The 17,431-nt window shown below is 37.2% G+C and overlaps 1 protein-coding gene across 2 annotated transcripts; it reads right to left on the bottom strand.

Moving 5' to 3' along the window:
- Positions 1 to 373: 373 nt before the first annotated feature.
- On the bottom strand, positions 374 to 12,534 carry LOC107798004 (protein VACUOLELESS1). Of its 2 annotated transcripts, XM_016620931.2 has the most exons (16): positions 12,371 to 12,534; positions 10,201 to 11,014; positions 9,520 to 9,807; positions 8,074 to 8,213; positions 6,506 to 6,611; positions 6,322 to 6,414; positions 5,773 to 5,862; positions 5,585 to 5,698; positions 5,280 to 5,387; positions 5,079 to 5,152; positions 4,941 to 4,995; positions 4,185 to 4,366; positions 3,026 to 3,155; positions 2,773 to 2,875; positions 1,753 to 1,850; positions 374 to 1,199 (listed from the first exon to the last, which is right to left on the bottom strand). In XM_016620931.2, exons 2-16 carry the CDS (start codon positions 10,984 to 10,986, stop codon positions 1,035 to 1,037), a joined length of 2,532 nt encoding a protein of 843 aa, XP_016476417.1. In that variant the 5' UTR covers positions 10,987 to 11,014; positions 12,371 to 12,534; the 3' UTR covers positions 374 to 1,034. The 2 variants fall into 2 exon arrangements, with proteins under 2 accessions (XP_016476417.1, XP_075112344.1); XM_075256243.1 differs by lacking the exon at positions 10,201 to 11,014 and having other exon boundaries at positions 12,371 to 12,501.
- Positions 12,535 to 17,431: the final 4,897 nt, after the last annotated feature.

The raw sequence follows: 17,431 nt of genomic DNA on the forward strand, positions 1-17,431 counted from the left end.
GGGCATTTCATATTTTGCTAGAGTAACAGTTTGCTGTCTTCAATTGTGACACGAATCATCTAAGCTATTTCTGACAATTTAAAAGGATTGCTAGAGAATCGATTTAACATAACCAATCGTATTGACATTTCAAAAAGGTTGTATTGAAATACCAGTTAGCTGTAAAATGCAGTTTTGCTATGATACTCCAATTAACACTCGGGGTTTTTCCTATGGCAAAGGACAAGATTACCATCAAACCTTGGTCTAGCTCTGGTACTTTAAACGTATATTTTTCAAGCACTTCACATAAGCGATCAACCTAATACGCAACGAACTTGTATTAAGATGGACTATCTAGATGTTACGAGAAATTAAGTGTCAAAATACACAGTAAAACAGAGAAATTAGATGTTCATTAAATCGTAAACAAGCACAATCTAACTGTCCACCGAGGATCCATCACATGAAAATCGTAGATAAGAACAACAAATCACTACAACGTGTCTAAAATTCCCACGATTTCCCAATCACTATTTCTCAAGTACGTACTCCTCGAACCAGCAAAGTATCCTGTGACGTACATAGGATAGAAAAAAGAGTCCAAACGAGTTGGAAAAACAAGCAAAACATTACCAGCGAGCTGGTGGAGTCAGTTTATTTTCGAACATCCACATAGGATGTTACATCACTCAGCCACATAGAAATGGAAACTGCATACCATGGAAATGTTAGAGCTCAAACGAATTCTGTTACCAATTCAGGGAGAAACATCAGCACATGCTTTCATATATCGTTTCCAGCCAAGCTATTCACAGGATCTAGAACATGAGGAATCTTTGCCGGATTCAAACACTTCCACAACCTCAAACGCTATAAATATATAGAAAAAACAGGCAAGGAGAGAGGGCATGCAGCAGATGGGTTCCAAGGGCTTCTTTTATCGTGCTGTGGAACAGCATCACTCCAACGCTATCAATCCTCAATCAATGTTAATTTGGAAGAGTCATAATAACAACAGGCTCACACCAAAGGCAGCTAAGAGACGGCCGGCATCAAGAAACACTTGGGAAGGATAACCGGTCTCGCAGTGTGTCAAAAATTGATGAAGCAGCTGCATTTTGGGCAAAAGTCTGCTTCAACCTCCCAAGTAATTCATTATCTTTAGCCTGAGAAGCAGCATCGGCAGCTTCCTTGGCCATTCCAACTCGGGCATAAGCCTGTTAATGAATTCACAGATCCCATAAGCAAGAAAAATCACTTTAATTGATGCAGTAAATGCATCTTTACTGGTGATTATGTAACCCAATGTCTTTTCACATTCATCATCAGTTCATTCTCCTCTCTTCCTTTTTCATGGAAGAACTGGGTGTTGGGGTGGGAAATGCATTTATGACACTACATGCACTCAAATCAACCAGGTGGTCTATGTTAAAGAGTGAATGAAGTAATCATCCTCTCTTCATTATCGCTACCGCTCTGTGGATTGAAATAAGCTCACACAACTCCCTATGTTTTAAAAAACAATGCACATCTTGGTAAACCCATTCTGATATCTGAATCTGTCTCATATTAGCTTTTTGCAACAATCAGACAAACGTACTTCCTTTTATATTAGTCGAAACATATGTTGTTTTCGACTTCAAAACTCAGCCGATAATGACCAAATGTGGGTAAAGTTCAAAACTCAAACTTAAACTACTTGAGTTATGTGGCATGTCAAACATGTCTATAGACCAAATGTGGGAAATCTCAGAACAGATAAACTATTACCTCTGCTCTTTCGCGAGGATCAGTCAGCTTTGGTATGTACTTTAGCGCTTCACCTTTCTCATCTGCATCAACACATGCCTCGACAAATGGGCGGTAACCTAGAAGAGAAAAAAGAGGAGAAAAAGGGATGACTATAAGATATCCATTACCCTTCATTAGCATGTATGCTATCTACAAACATGTCCACGGTGCCCCATTCACTGGCAGTCACAAGAAGCAGAAATACATTTCACATGGCTACAAGAGAAAAGAGCTAGTTCAACATGGCTACAACAAACCTAGTTTAACCAAGAAACATTATAAAGCATACCAAGAATTTCAAGAGGTAAGTGTAGCTAACTGTCACTCTAGAGTGAAGCCGATTACAGAAATTAACTTCCTCAGTCTCAAAACCTAAGCTAGCCAAGCCTGTAGCTATTACATTAGGTATGGTCATGGAGGGCACTCTAGAGCCGAGGGTCTTCCGGAAACCTCTCTACCGTCAAAAGGTAGGGGTAAGGTCTGCGTACAGTTTACCTTCCCCCACTTGTGGGATTTCACTGGGTTTGTTGTTGTTATGGTCATGGAGGGCACTGCCATAAAGGAGGGGTTAATACGGTAAAAGAAAAAAAGTTGAAGATATGAAAAAGAGCAGCAGTACAAACAGCAGTAATGTAGGGATAAGCCATCTCTGCAGATGCCTTATTGTTTACAGTGAACCTCTATTAATGTGTAGAGCACAATTGCAGAAACTCCCAGATCAGGTGCCATAACGTACATATGACATTTGCTAATTCAAGCGTGAACTTTCAACCTAATTTCCTGCTCCTTGAAATGTAAAACCATTGTAAACCTATTTGAATTAAACTAACATCAATTTCCTAAATACAATTGATCACAACAATAAAGAGAAGATAAGTTAAAATTAATAATATCCTGATTATAATACAAATACCACAGTGAAAATGCATATAGAAATATTTCATTGAAATAATAGAGGAAGTCATAGATCCCTTCCTGTAAGCTACTGAGGAAACTTACCAATTGGTGGCCTTTTCTCCTTTGAAAACTTCTCCAAGGCATCCCAATCCCTAATAGTTGCCAGAGCAAAAACTTTGAGCCAATACCATCGCTTTTCCGAAACCTGAATCATCCAAGAATTTATAATCAAGGGCACTTTAAATTGAACAAAGCCAAAAGTTTAACATGTACTTAAAAAGAGGGTACAGAAATCACTAATAAAAGAGAGAATAGAAATATATCGTCACTGTGAGCCAAACGAGAAGGTAGAGACCTTAAATTCTGTTTTGACTTTTGCGGCAGCACGATGGTTCCCCAGCACAATGCATGTACGAATTGTATCACTTATACTTGAATCCACAAAGATGGCCTGTTTTGTAGTCACCTCCAACTCATGTTGCATCCTGTATCAGTATATGAATAATAAGACAAGCAAACGACATTTAAAGAGAAGTTAAGCAGAAATAAACAGTAACAAGAGAGAGAGAGAGAAGAGAGGGAGGTAGATGCATTCCGAGTTCACATTTTTGTGCAAGTAACCTGTTAGATTTGTTCCCACTTTTTACAAAATTTTATAAGAGAAATCCATAAATATCACATAAACTGAAAAGGTTGCAGAAAGAAAAAGCTATTCTAGAAGTATGTCACTCTAATTGTCAAAGAGCATCATTGCAACTACAAAAGATATCATGGCCCATAAACAAACATTTATTACTTGCTGAAGAGTGGTTGACAAAACTCAGAACTTAAATGACTTGGTTATTCTATAAAAGCTTGGGCTACTATCCTTAGCTGCAAACATAGGAAGAAAAGGATAGACTTTAGTCGTTGTATGAGACTTGGAAGGATGTATATCATCTTCTGATCTATTGCAAAGTCACCTCTAAACTCAGGTATTTATGTAGAATTCCAGAGCCACCATTCTGGCACCTTGACATAAATTAGATGCAAGTTCTACAAATTTATGCAGGAAAACCCATCCCTCAAATAGAAATTTATGGGAAGAAAGCACTAAAGATGACCTCGGTAATTCATGATACACCCCATCTAAGAAAAGTAGGGATCAAATTGAGTACATAAGAGATGAAGCACATATATAGTGGATAATATAAAAGATAAGTATGTTATTTGACTCGTTGTAGTAACCATTCTGAAACTAGCATCTAATTTTAGCATTGCATGTTTTAATTGCAGCTAGCGCGCTTGACAAATATAATAGAAAAGGGCTTTTATCGTTGATTTAGAAATTTTATGAGGAGCCTACATGTAAATCATAATGCAAACTCAGCATCACTTTCAGCAGAAGAAAATGGACCATCAACTCAAGACAATAAGCAGGAAGTGAAATGGAAAAGCTAGGGCAAACAAAAGAAATAAATGAAGAAATCCAATGAAATTAATGACTTGATAACTAAGACTGAAGGCAAAGGCACCTTAACAATTTTGCATGCTCTTCAGCAGCTTTTGATTCAAAAACATATTCCTTTGTTTCTGCAAAAAGGTGCTGGGACTTCTCAATGAGTTTTATTCTTGGACCATGAAGTGGAGATCCTTTGCTAGCCATTGGATTTTTAGACAATTCCCATGATTCTTTCCATAATAGGAAAGCTACATCCTACAAGATTGAAACTGTCATAAAAAAAAGTCGAATAGAGGGAAAAGTGGAGAATCACCATGAACTGTAAAATATTAGTTAGCAGCAAAATTTTCACGTCTTGCAAATTAAGCTAAAAACAAGATACTATAGAAGGACTACAGAGCAATTACGACGGGCTTCCAAAAGTAGGATCAGATTCACATCGACACACAAGGTAGTTCTATCCCAGAAGGTAAATTGATATATGGTTAGTTCCTAGAATATTCTCTTACCAAATTCCATCTACTTATAAATACAAATGGAGGGATACGAGCGACAATATGTGCTAAAGAACATAAGTAAGATGACATGCTAGACATCAATATTATTTCCTTATATCTATTATAGAAACAGTACAAGGAAAACTAAAATAAGGGAGAAATCCATAAAAGATCAACAGATAAAAAAACTAATCCCTTCATTTACACAAAACTTCCAATCGAACAGCAAAACATTCGCATAAAAAGATATTCAATATCACTAGGATGAGATTCAATATGGGATACAAAGTTCTACATTTCTAAGTATAAGTTGTAGTCTCACACAAACCAACCTGAAGTTGTCCAGTAGATAGGAAAAAGTCCTTCAGAAATTCGTGCTTGTAATGCCTTGAGATTGGGAAAAAGAAACAAAATTCAGCAAACTAAACAAACTGCTCTTGAAGTGATTAAGAAATTAAAAGTTTCCATACCGTGCATAATTAACAAACAAATCACGAGCTAGAGGTCTGGCCTGTATTGTACCGAAGAACTCCAAAGCTGGTCTCTGGAAGGCAAAAGCATGAGGTTATTAATAACGATTGATAACAACTGAACTAACTAGGCATTTTAGAGAAAAACAAAGTTAAGGTATATATTTCACAAGAAAGTCCACTTGAGACATCTTTATATACCTTCTGCCAGATATGGAAGAGGACAAGATAAACCAGATCGGTATCACCACTTTCAGTAGCCTTCATCAGAGCAGTGTCTTCTTCTCCAATGCTTAGCAATAGAGGAACCTAAGGAATAACATAGTACATCATAAGCTAACTTAAGCTAACCATGTTGTAGAAATCCAATTAACAGATGAACAGCCAGCCAAGAAAAAGGAAGTCTTCCTCAGATGACAACTTTTGTCATTGGGGGGCAAGGAAGTACTAGGCTCCACCAGAGGATATTAGCGGAAAGACAAAGAGCAACAAAAAAATTAAAGAACCTGCTTAGATGAACGTGGCTCATGTTCAACAAGCATGGCAGCTAACTTTCGACGACCATTCTTATCCGCGTGAGCAACAACTGCAGCATAAGATATCCCCTTGCATATTTTCAGCTGAAATACCAAAAATTTACATGAGAGTTTGCACTACAATAATGGATGTTGGACATCTTGTTCAAAACACAAACCTTATCAAGTAACATTTCTAGAAGAGTAGCATCAGGGATTGCCGCCGATGCTGTGATCTTTGTACATGTCCAATGCATGACTACAACTTCCTATACACAAAATACAAACACAATAATATAAGCTAACATTTTGATAAGGAGGACAATATAAGCTAACATGTAAAAGCTTCAGAATTAATCAGTTATACATCAACCCCCCCCCCCCCCGGGACTTTTGGAAGTTCACTTTGAGTCAGTCTTTTTTCTCAAAGCTACCAAGTTTTGGGAAAATGCTTCTTAAAATTCAATAAAATTGAAGGAAGACAGTACATTAGACACAACGAACATTTTAATGACAGATTGACCTCTTATATGGTATCCCAAGAACAAGCAACACGTCACATAAACTGATATGTTTTTTCCCGATAAGCGCATAACATTTCATGTGCAACTCGTGTCTGAACTCCATTATAGAAGTAGTAATGACGTGCCAACGTATATTCTTAATTGGACCACATCTAAAAGAACGAAGTTTGTTAGAGATTAAAAAAAAAATCAAAAACAGCATACCTGATTCATGCCAAGATATTCTGATATTTGTAGCGCAAGAAGGTGGCGATGAGCATTAATAAGACGAGCAATCAGAACAGCAGGCGTAAGCAACTGCCAGGAAAAATGTCAGAAATTGATTCAGATAGAGAGTCTAGAGTGACTTAGACACAACTCCACTTAAAAACCAGTGAGTATGGAGTACCTTATACTGCTGAATACTGAGAGGAATTCCAATATCTGGGTGACGTACAGCATTTAGGACTCGTAAGGTTTTACACATCTCTTGAATGCGGTCCCGTTGAAAATGGCTGCCAAAGCCAACTGAATATCATTAACAAGAGAAGAAATCAGAATAGAAATGATCTCTTCATAAAATCGACTTTCCAGCAGCTACACAAATGATAGGCGAATGTCTATATATAAACAAATAATCAAGGCCCATGATTAAGTATATAATATGTAAAGGTGTGTTCTATCTAACAGCTTAAGCTTTTAGATGAGATGGTGTCACACTTAAACAGTTTGATCCATTTTGACATAGTGCTTATTCAGCATTCAAGTTGCAGACGAAGCAAAGTTCTGGCACTAACCTCGTAATAACAAGTTACTTGAGAAGTTAACTCTGGTTTAGTGATTGGTCTTAAAGTAGGCAAGCGCATAACTAAAGACCCAATTCTCCTCCCCCTACCCCTCCAGACCCTTGACCCTTCATCTCTTGTACTCAAAGGAAGAAAAAGATGGAAAATCCCCAAAAAGGAAAAGAAAAAAAACAAACAAACAAATCCCTTTTCTTACTTACGTCCTCTCCACACTTGGGATCACATTTTAGTCCTTAAGCATCATTGAGGACTTAGTACTGATAAAGTATCAAACATGGACCCAATTGTGGCATCCTTGTTCTGGCAAGTACCCAAACAGAAACATATTGTTGCTTTTTCAACAATCCCACGACTGATGGAGCGCAATCCCCACATCATCGCATTAACAAACACAATACAGATCGCTGTTATTTACATTTCCCCCTTATCTAGCCCATGATACAAAAACCCGAAGTAATAAGTGAGATGGTTCGACAAACATTCTTGAGCAAGGAAGAAAAAAGGTATCAAGCAGCACGTATTCATGAAATGTTGTTTATGATGTAACACAAACCCAGTTTATAACTGCCAAAAATATCATCAATCTTCAAGAGACCAACAACCTCTAGACCAGATGCATATTTTTTCTCAGAAGGAACAATCAAAAGTTTGTGTAGACATTTTTTCCTTTTACTAGTGTCTCTCTGGGTATAGGTTACAGGAAAACAGTATTACCAGGTTAATATAACTTGGAAGTTTCCACCATAGCTTGTTTATCAAAAAAGTTTCCATCACCGCTTAACTTGTTTCATGCATAATAGCAAGAAAGTAAATTGTCAGAGCGAAGAAATGCCTTATCCTTTGATTCTTCTCATAGTCAAGGAACTATACATTAATACCAACTGAATACCACAGTTGCAATTGTGGCAAAGCAGGCACAGCAGTACTGCATCCTCTAAAGGAATTTAGACAAGGAAAGAGCCTATATTTCTAAACAAACAAAGAAGCAGTTCATTTTGCCACTCCCCTCATCATATGAAACCAGCATTACATATATACAGCATTAGAATTTGCATATGTACCCACACCAGAGGCAAAAAGTAAAATGGAACTTCTCTTTTTCTGAGGAAGTAGTAAAATAGAAATTATATTATCAAAAATATCATCTCTACAATTAAGCCAACAGACCAACCTGCAAAAGGCTTGTCCGTAGTTTGCTGCTCTTAAAAGCGTCCATTGCAGTGAAACATCAAATTCATGACCTGCTGCATCAATACATGCTTCAACAGCCTCAGGTAACGAAGACCGTATCAGCCTCAGATTCTCATCAGCCTGGTGAATGATTAGGTGATTAAAATTTTCCCAGAAGCTGAACTTCAAAACAAGTTTTCTCTACTATTAGCTGTCACAAGACTAGTTTTTTTTTAAATTTATTGTGTCTTGTAACTATTTTACTCAGCACAATCTTTGTGATAAAGACTACTTCATTACAAGAACAACAATGGGAGGGTAGGATGTACGCAGACCTTACCCCTACGTTTGTGAAGGTAGAGTTGTTTCTGATCCTCGGCACAACTAAAGACTACGTCATTAATATATTACCTTCTTCACACCAAAAAAAAAATATTCTCTAGCATGTAAACTAAAGGATTTGAGTCATTTGACATCTAGTCACTTACCAAAAAATTTAAAAGAAAACAGATATGTTGTCTTTAATAATTGACATATCTGAATGATCATTACATACCCACTGCCTTAAGATGGCTGCAAACACTGCTGGTTGAATTTACAAGGTTTTAGTCCAGAGTGGAGGCAACAAAACTTAATTAACAGAAAAAATAGAATTCACGCAACATCCTTGCACTTTAATAAAGAGCAGAGATGGAGAAGCAAGATCCCATCAATTCTCAATACTAGTGAATAGCAGGTCTTAGAAGAAATGACAGACCTTTATTATTGGATTTCAGCAAAGATAAAGAAAAGACTTTAGCATCACAGTTGTTGCAATTACTCAAGAAATCTAAATGTGAGCTTATTTAAGTGCAAGGCCAAACTTATTTTTCCTTATTATAGATTATCTATTTCAACATCTGTATCAAAAGTTAGCTGACATGTAACCTGAGTTTTGAATCTTTTAGATTCATGTCATAGGAACCTAGAATGTGTTTGGTATTAGGTTAATGTTTTCTATGAAAAATATGTTAACCGAAAATGTTACATAAAACACTACTTTATGTCATTGTATGATATTGGGTTAGCAATATAGAAGGAGGTAATTGTAGTAAAGAATGTAGGAAATGATGTAGCATGGCAGAGTATTTATAGTAGGAATTGATATGCTTGTAGAGAGAATTGACTTTATCCAAAAGACAACAGTTAAGGATTTTTCATTGTTTCTGTTATCCTCGTCAAACAGGGTTATCAATTACAATGTCCTAAGGGTATGCATCCCAGGGTACATATGCAGGTACGGAAACAAGTCTGGATGCAGAAGTAGATACATATTTGTTAGAAGAGGTAAATATGTGCACAAATGGACAAGTCTAATGATGCTCATTTTATGGAAATATTTCGAGATTGAAATAGGCAGTTGGGTCTTCGTCATTTCATAGAGTAAATACCAAAAGATATAGCCTACCTTGGCACTCCGCCTGTCAAAATGATCTAAGGCATCATAAAGCAAAGCAGCTGGTAGTGTGCTACCAATCTGAAATATGGAGACAGTTGAATCTGGAACACGATGAAGAAATTCCATGCTCATGTTGGAGAGTATTCTAACCCCGTCACATTCAGGGATAAGGAGAACTGGTTCATCATAAAAATAGCTGACAGGATCTCCAGGACCCACCATTAGAAGCTTATCATCCCAGTAGAGTAGTACACTGTCCAATCCACACCATGCTAGCTGCTCGGGGGGTAGGGCTGACTATAAATACAAAAGCAGTAGCATGGTAAGCGAAGGTTCACTTTTTTTTCTGGATAACTTGGTAAAGAAATATTCAGCGATCCAAATGAACTAAAAATTACAAAAGATAAAAATAAAGGGTGGCACACACATGTGATATAAAATCCAACTAAAATAGCCAGAAATCATTTTTTACATGTGAAAAGCAACAACTCAGGTCCAATTGATGCTCAAACAAGTTACATGTCATGGTAACTTGCTTGAATTATTCTATCTGAAAAACTGTATAAACAATAATGTGGTAAGACATCAAGAAAAATCATTCTAGTTAGCCACTTAACATAATACTGAGCAAGTAGAATTTACTTAAAAGAGTACATAAACGGCAAGTTAAAGCATTGGGAATAAAATAACCTTCTCAAAAGTATAGTCGAAAATAATGCTGGAGAAGTCCGTAGACATAACAAGAAGCTTGTCATCATGTGTAAAAGCTGCCAAAAGCTTCCCATTCTGAGAAACCACCATTTTCTGTAGAGGCCCAATTCCAAGCCCAACTTGTTGAACACCATCCTCTTCCACCAACAACACGTGATCAGCCACACTCATCAGTACCTCCACATTCCCAGACATAGTATACTGCGGCTCGATCACAGCCGTACATAACGGAAAATCCTCCAAACCAGTATCCGCCAATTTGATTGGTTTCGGGTTGTTGAAATCGGGTATGCAGTAAACCTGAAACGCCTCATTGATACAGACGACACCGTTTCCCCAGAAGATGCATTCAACTACGCTATGAGTAAAACAATCAGCGCCTAGTGTGAGCTGAGAATTCGGTTCAATAGGCTCGGCGTGGATGTTGTAACGGTAAACGGTGCCGTCCTGAGTGATGCAAACTAGGATTTGATCGTCGGTCCATGACATGCCGATGAGTCGGCCGCCGGGATTCTTCCAGACAGTTTCGGAGATCTGAACGCCGGCAGAATTGAAGATACGGAGCTTCCGAAGGGCGGATTCGGCGTAGAGTTGGACGATCTTAGCATCGTCACGGATGACAGCGATTGGACCACCGAAAGGAGCGCAAGCGACTTTGTTGCGCGTGAGGTCCACGTTCTTCCATTGCATCTGGTAAAGTTCTGGTTTACGGTAGTAGCGATTGTGGAGGAGCTGCCATTCTGCGGCCACTGTGACTGCCGCCATTGGGAGATTGGAAGCTAAAGTTTAACTCCTGATCAAAGATATCGTTAGATCAGAAACATTACTGAAAAAATGTTTTAGCAGCATGGTCGGATCCGGGGCAGCTCCGCTCCATGTTTACCTTTCTTTTCTTTTTTTTCTTTTTTGTCAACTACCGGATGTTTTCTTTGTATAAATAATATTACTAAATGAAGCTAAAAGTCATATATCTGAATGCACGTTTGAATATTAAGATGTGGTATGCAGATCTGAACACGGAAGAATATTACTTTTAGCTTCATTTAGTAATATTATTATTATTTATATTATCAAGTGTTAATTCAAATTAGTAAGATGTTAGCCATATGTTTGCAATGCATTACCTTGGATCTTGATGTAAAAAACTTTATTTGCTAATACAATGATTTGAGTAGCTTAATTCGAAGTTCTAGAATATTTCTTATGTTAAAAGTAAATATTCTTTGTTTCTTTAAAACCTTTTTTACACGGATTTTATACTTTTTTCTACAAAGTTCAAAATTGTCTAAGTCAAAATATTATTACGTATTTTACAACACTTTTTGGAGCCTCAAAATTTTTGGGGCCTAAAGCGAAGGCTTTACTAGGCACACCCTTCAGCCACCCATGAAGATAAGTTGTATATTTCTAAGCAAATAATTTGTTTGAAGATTGCAAAGATGTTGTAAATGGTATGATCTTAAACACAAAATAGGAAAAAATTGAGGAAGTAAAGAAGCTATTCTTGAATAAACAAAAGAAAGCATGGTTCAATTATAGAACATGTAACATATGACGAATAATTCAAGGGCAATAGCACATAAATATTCAAAAGGCACTGAAATATAAATCTTACTTATGTATACATTATCCGAATTCTAGCCAAATATGAAACTATAGCCGCTCTAATTTCAACAACACAGAACTTCATTATCTGTATCCTAGCCATAGCAAAGTTTCTTAATTTTGGAAGAGCTTCATAAACACCAATTACGGTTTATATTTCAACTAGAGAAATTGAATTTCAGTCACTAATATGCAATTCTTGAAGAAAACAAAAGAACGTTCAAAAGGGACAATGTGAATCTGCAAAAGAGAAAAAAACATTGCTAACAATTTAGAACACGTCCCAATTAAGATTTACGATTTAGAGTATTGGGATGTCAACAAAATCAAGAAAAATTACAGAAATTCAGAGATTCAATCAAAATAGAATATCCAAAAGTGAGAACAAGACACAAATAAGAGGCAAGCAAAACCTTCTAGTTTACCCCCTTCTCAATCGTATTTTAAAAGGGGTTTTTTTAAACCCTAAACTCGAAACTGAAATTTACCATTAGAAAAGTGGAAACAAGATAGAGAATTCCAAGTACAATTTTCAAAATCTTACCCAGAAAAAGATTCGGCAGTTGCTTGATCCTTGAAGGGAGAGACGTGTGAAGGATGAAACTTGTTCTGGGTTTAGAAGAAATAGCCTGATGTCAGAGAGAGAGAAAGGAGCACCGAAAAAAGAGACTTGTATTTTCGGTATTTTTAAAAGTCCGGAACCGAAATGATGTCTTTTTTTACATAAAATACCTTTATACAATTTTAAAAAAAAATATATTTTTAACTAAAAATACTATATTTTATATTAACAGAAAGTTAGCCGTTAAATTAAACGCAGTATAATACCTTTTATTTAATAAACTATTTTTTAAAGGAAAATACAGTATAATACTACGTTTAAGGAAAACGCATTATTATACTGCATTTCCCTATAAAATTGGGCCCACCAATAATAAGAGTTCTGCAGGACCGAAAAGAATAATTTATTTTTTAGTGTAAAACGTATTATTATACCACGTTTTACACTGAAATGTATTATTATATTGCGTTTTACACTAATTTTTGGGCCACCAATAAGTGTTATGCGGATAACTGACATAACAATAACTCAAATACATAAAATGTGGTATTATACTGCATTTTACATAAAAAAAATATTCTGCACCCCAAACTCGGACTTGCCTTATTTAAAGGCGCTAGAATTTTATGAAGATGCATTCAAAACTTTCCTTCAAACTTCCGTTCATAATTCTCTCTTCTTCTTATCAAGTATTTTTTTATAATGTTTGAAGAGCCAAAAATAAGGGTTTCATTATATTGGGGGAGGTTGTAATGGAGAATAACTCTGTGAGGTATAGTTCACCTCCACAATGTCATGTTAAATTGCCACATACAATGGAGTACGATAAATTGGTATCATTGTTATGTAAAAAAAATGAGTGTGAGGAAACGTTCGGTGAACCTTAAAGTAACTGGTAGATTTTCGTATTCTGTGACTCCGCAGGGGTTTGCTTATTATTTTGAGTTTAACATCAAAGATGATGAAACTCTTAGAGATTTTTTGCGGATTTCGGATGAATACAGGGAATTTATCGTAATAAAATTGTTGGAAATGTACGTCAAGGTTGAAGACGTTCCCAATAATGGGGGTGTGCATAGTAGGATAACCCCCAGTCATCGGGTAGTTATTCTGGTGCAGTTTTTGCCGGTTAAATTGCTGATGAAAGAGCTTGCCTTGATTTAAACTTGTCACCACCGGCGAATGAGCAACCACAAAATAATTTTTCGACTTTATATAATCCACAAGACGACTGGTATACTTCAATTTTTCTACGCTTTAGCGATGTTTATTTTATGTTTGAATTGGATTTGTATTAACACTCATATTTTTCATAGGAGGTACCATCCGGATATGAATTTTACAAGTTATGACCCCGTCCCTAGTTGGAATATGCGTAGTTCTGGCGTATTGGACCACGGTGGTCCATCCGGGAGTCATCACCAATAAGAAAATATCCATCATGGAACGTCAACACAGTACAACTTGTAAGTAAAGTGATATAGCTATATGTAAAGTATTTATCTAGTTGAGTAGCTTATCATTTTGTTCTTTTTATGCAGTGAAAACGAGCAACTTGATATTCCTGACCTCACATAGTTGCCCATAGACTACGTACTGACTCGTGATTTGGCAAATGCGCAGAGTCAGAAAGATGATAGTGATTATGACAACAATGCCGATGAGTTTGGAGATGACACACCCTTCCATGATGAGGATGATGACGAGGAGGAAGTGGATGTCGAACCTGAGCTGACGAGGGAGCATGCTCCTCCACCTCCCGTTAGACCAAGAGTGTACGAGTTTCACGTGCCCTTTCATGAGCGGAATATTCCCTGCCTTGATAATTTGCCAAGTATGCCAGACGTGGATGCCCTCACAAGGGATGATGATGAATTTCGGTCAACGATGTGGGATGAGTCTAGACCAGGGGTGCTTGCAAAAGGCATGTATTTCCCCGATAAAGCTCGCCTAATCAGGGCCGTAAAAATCTACAGCGTAAGATAGTGCCATGAGATGACGGTAAGTGAGTCAACTACATAGGCATACAAGGTTGTATATCGTAGAGACTTTATGGGTTGTCACGGGATGTTGTGTGCCAGCAAGAAGAAATCAGGTTTGTAGAAAGTGGGTAAATTTATTAGCACTCACAGATATGAAATGGACACATTCAATGAGAATCACTTCAACCTAAATGTAGACTTGACTTCTCTTGTCTTGATTCCATATTTGGAAGTGTACATTAGGTTCAAGATTAAAAAGTGTATTACAGTCGTCCACCAGGAGTATGGTTGTACTATAAACAAAAGAAAGGCATATCTAGATCGCAAACGTGCCTTTGAACTTATTTATGGCGACTGGGATAAGTCTTTTTCATCTCTGCCTAGGTACATGGTTGCACTGCAACACTTTAACCCCGAGACTGTTGTTGAATGGAGGCGTGAGCGGAGTCCGGACAAACCCGAATATATTTTCAACTATGTGTTCTGGTCATTTAAACTAGCAATTGATGGTTTTGTGCATTGTCGTCCTGTAAGTTCCATAGACGGTACTCATGTCTATGGAAAGTATGATATTAAGCTTTTTATTGCAGTTGCAGTAGATGTCAATGGACAAATATTTCCACTAGCTTTTGCCATTTGTGCCAACGAAAGCGAAGAGACGTGGACGCTTTTTTTGAACCACTTGAAGCAACACGTTGTCAAACAGCGTTCAGGTATTTGTCCAATATCTTATTGACATAGTGGTATTTTAAGTTATGTACGGCACTTGTTGAATGGAAGGAACCCTATGCATACCACCGTTACTGTGTGAGGTACCTGAAGGCCAATTTCTAGAAGAAATATCCTGACAATGCATTACATGATTTAATGTGGATGGCTGCAACTGAGCACCAGCAGTGCAAATTCATGAGGCGCATGAAAGCGATCCGGTAGTTAGATCCACGAGCCTATGCTTGGCTGATGGGATATGAGCTTCACATATGGACATTGCATGTTGATGGTGGCAGACGATGGGGAGCCCTGACTACAAATGTGTCGGAGTCATTCAACGGCTTGTTGAAGTCTGCCCGTGGATTACCTGTCACTGCCATGGTCCGCATGACATTCAAATAGAGTGCGGAGAGGTTTGTTGAAAGGCATGGAGCTGCATCGGCATTGATGGACAGGGGTGTTCAATTTTATGTCAATACCGATGAGAAGATTTGAAAGGTACAAGAGGCAAGCATATTGGCATTTGTTTTTACAGTACGATCACGACCGGGGTGTTTTTGAAGTTAAGACCGCTATCCGCAGACGCCGGGGGAATAATCTACAGACGATGGATGAAGCCAGCAGGTTGTGTTTATGTGGGAAATGGACCATCTACCACATGTCGTGTGCACATGCCTTGAAGCGCTTTCAACAAGTTGGTTTAGGGGCAACCAACTATATTGATAGGCAATATAGTATTGCTGCATACGTAAACACGTATAGTGGGCAGTTATAGCCATTGGGCGCTAAGCATTATTGGCCGCCGGAATCTTTTACGATGGTGTGTAACAAGGACTATTTGCGCAAGTTGCAAGTGCAAAAGAGAACGTGTATACAGAACCAAATAGATGTTGGTGACACCGTTTATGCGCGTAAATGTGGCATATGCTCGCAAACAGGACACGACCATCATAAATGTCCTTCGGTTGGTGTGTGTGCCGGTGGTAATCCAGCTCCTGGTGCAAGTTTGTCGAATGTACCCAACTATCAAGGATACACCTAGTCTTTTGTTTTCGTATTGTTTTTTGGAATACGTGTTTGTACTTGTGTATGTTGTAATATCTATCAAATAAAATTATGTTCCACGATCTTGTTACATCTTATTTTTTTAACATGACCTTTTGAATTGGGATGTTGATATGGTTGTTCAAATATTCAACTTGTTGGTGTTAGTAAAGAAGACCAATCTAAAAATAAAAATAAAAACTATAAAATCAAGACATCCTTTATTATCCTTCTTAAAATTTAATATGTAAAGTGTGGTATAATACTACGTTTTGTGAGTTGTCTTGTCGTTCAGGAAAAGCTGAAAATCATGTGAAAAAGCTATTTCGTTTCAGAAAAACTTTAATATGTAAAGCGTGGTATAATACTACGTTTTGTGAGTTATCTTGTCGTTCTGAAAAAAGCTGAAACGACTATAGAAAAAGCTGTTTCGTTTCAGAAAAAGTGTGTATGTAAAGCGTGGTATAATACTATATTTTGTGAGTTGTCTTGTCGTTCCAAAAAAAGCTGAAACGACTCTATAAAAGCTGTTTCGTTTTGGAAAAAGTGTGCATGTAAAGCGTGGTATAATACTACGCTTTATATGAAATTTTGCCTATAAATAACGGGCGTATTCTAGTTATTTTCTGCGTTTAACAATAACCAATAGCAAATATTCCATAAAATCAAAGTTTCTCTTTAACAAATGTCTCAATAACCCCTTTATGTCCCAATGTGCGACTGCGGAAAAAAATGCATGATGCACGATTGTTGCGAAGAAGCTGGACGCCGCTACTGGGCGTGTGCGAACAAGTTTTATAGGCAACCCGACGAGCCTACATGCAATTTTGAGGTATGGATTGATGAACCCTGTCAGCAGGAATACTACAAAGACCAGTTGTATTTTCTTCATAATTTATGTACAAGGTATCGGGAAAGAGAGCGTCAATCCAAGCAAGAAGTTGAGGAGTTGAAGGCGAAACTCAAGGAGGTGGAAGAAGAAAAAAAAAGCCGGAAGACCAACTCAAGTTGTTGGAGCAGAGAATACTAGGCGGTCGTGACTAAACAATGGCTTGTACGTGTTGAGCACAATAGTGTATTTTTATATTTTTCTTGTCATGTATTTTCATTAGTTGTACTGTTTGTTTTTGTTATGTGTATCTTTAGGTTTGCTATGTTTGTGTTTGTGTTGTCATATTAAAATAAAATTGTTGTTCAAATAGAATTGTTGTCATTATTTATATAATGTAGTATTTTCTTCATAGAATTGTTTAAATATTCAACTTATTGGTGTTACTAAAGAAGACCAATCTAAAAATTTAAAAAA

Source organism: Nicotiana tabacum, chromosome 6 (genome assembly GCF_000715075.1).
Source record: "Nicotiana tabacum cultivar K326 chromosome 6, ASM71507v2, whole genome shotgun sequence".
NCBI classification, from domain to species: domain Eukaryota; kingdom Viridiplantae; phylum Streptophyta; class Magnoliopsida; order Solanales; family Solanaceae; genus Nicotiana; species Nicotiana tabacum.

What these genes read in the sequence shown, in the direction of transcription:
- LOC107798004 (XM_016620931.2), bottom strand. Translation starts at nt 10,986, where the DNA reads ATGGCGGCAGTCACAGTGGCCGCAGAATGGCAGCTCCTCCACAATCGC. An exon ending in TACGGACAAGCCTTTTGCAG is followed by an intron (nt 6,612 to 8,073) that starts GTTGGTCTGTTG and finishes TGGCTTTGGCAG; the next exon opens with CCATTTTCAACGGGACCGCA. An exon ending in ATCCTCGCGAAAGAGCAGAG is followed by an intron (nt 1,200 to 1,752) that starts GTAATAGTTTAT and finishes ATTCATTAACAG; the next exon opens with GCTTATGCCCGAGTTGGAAT.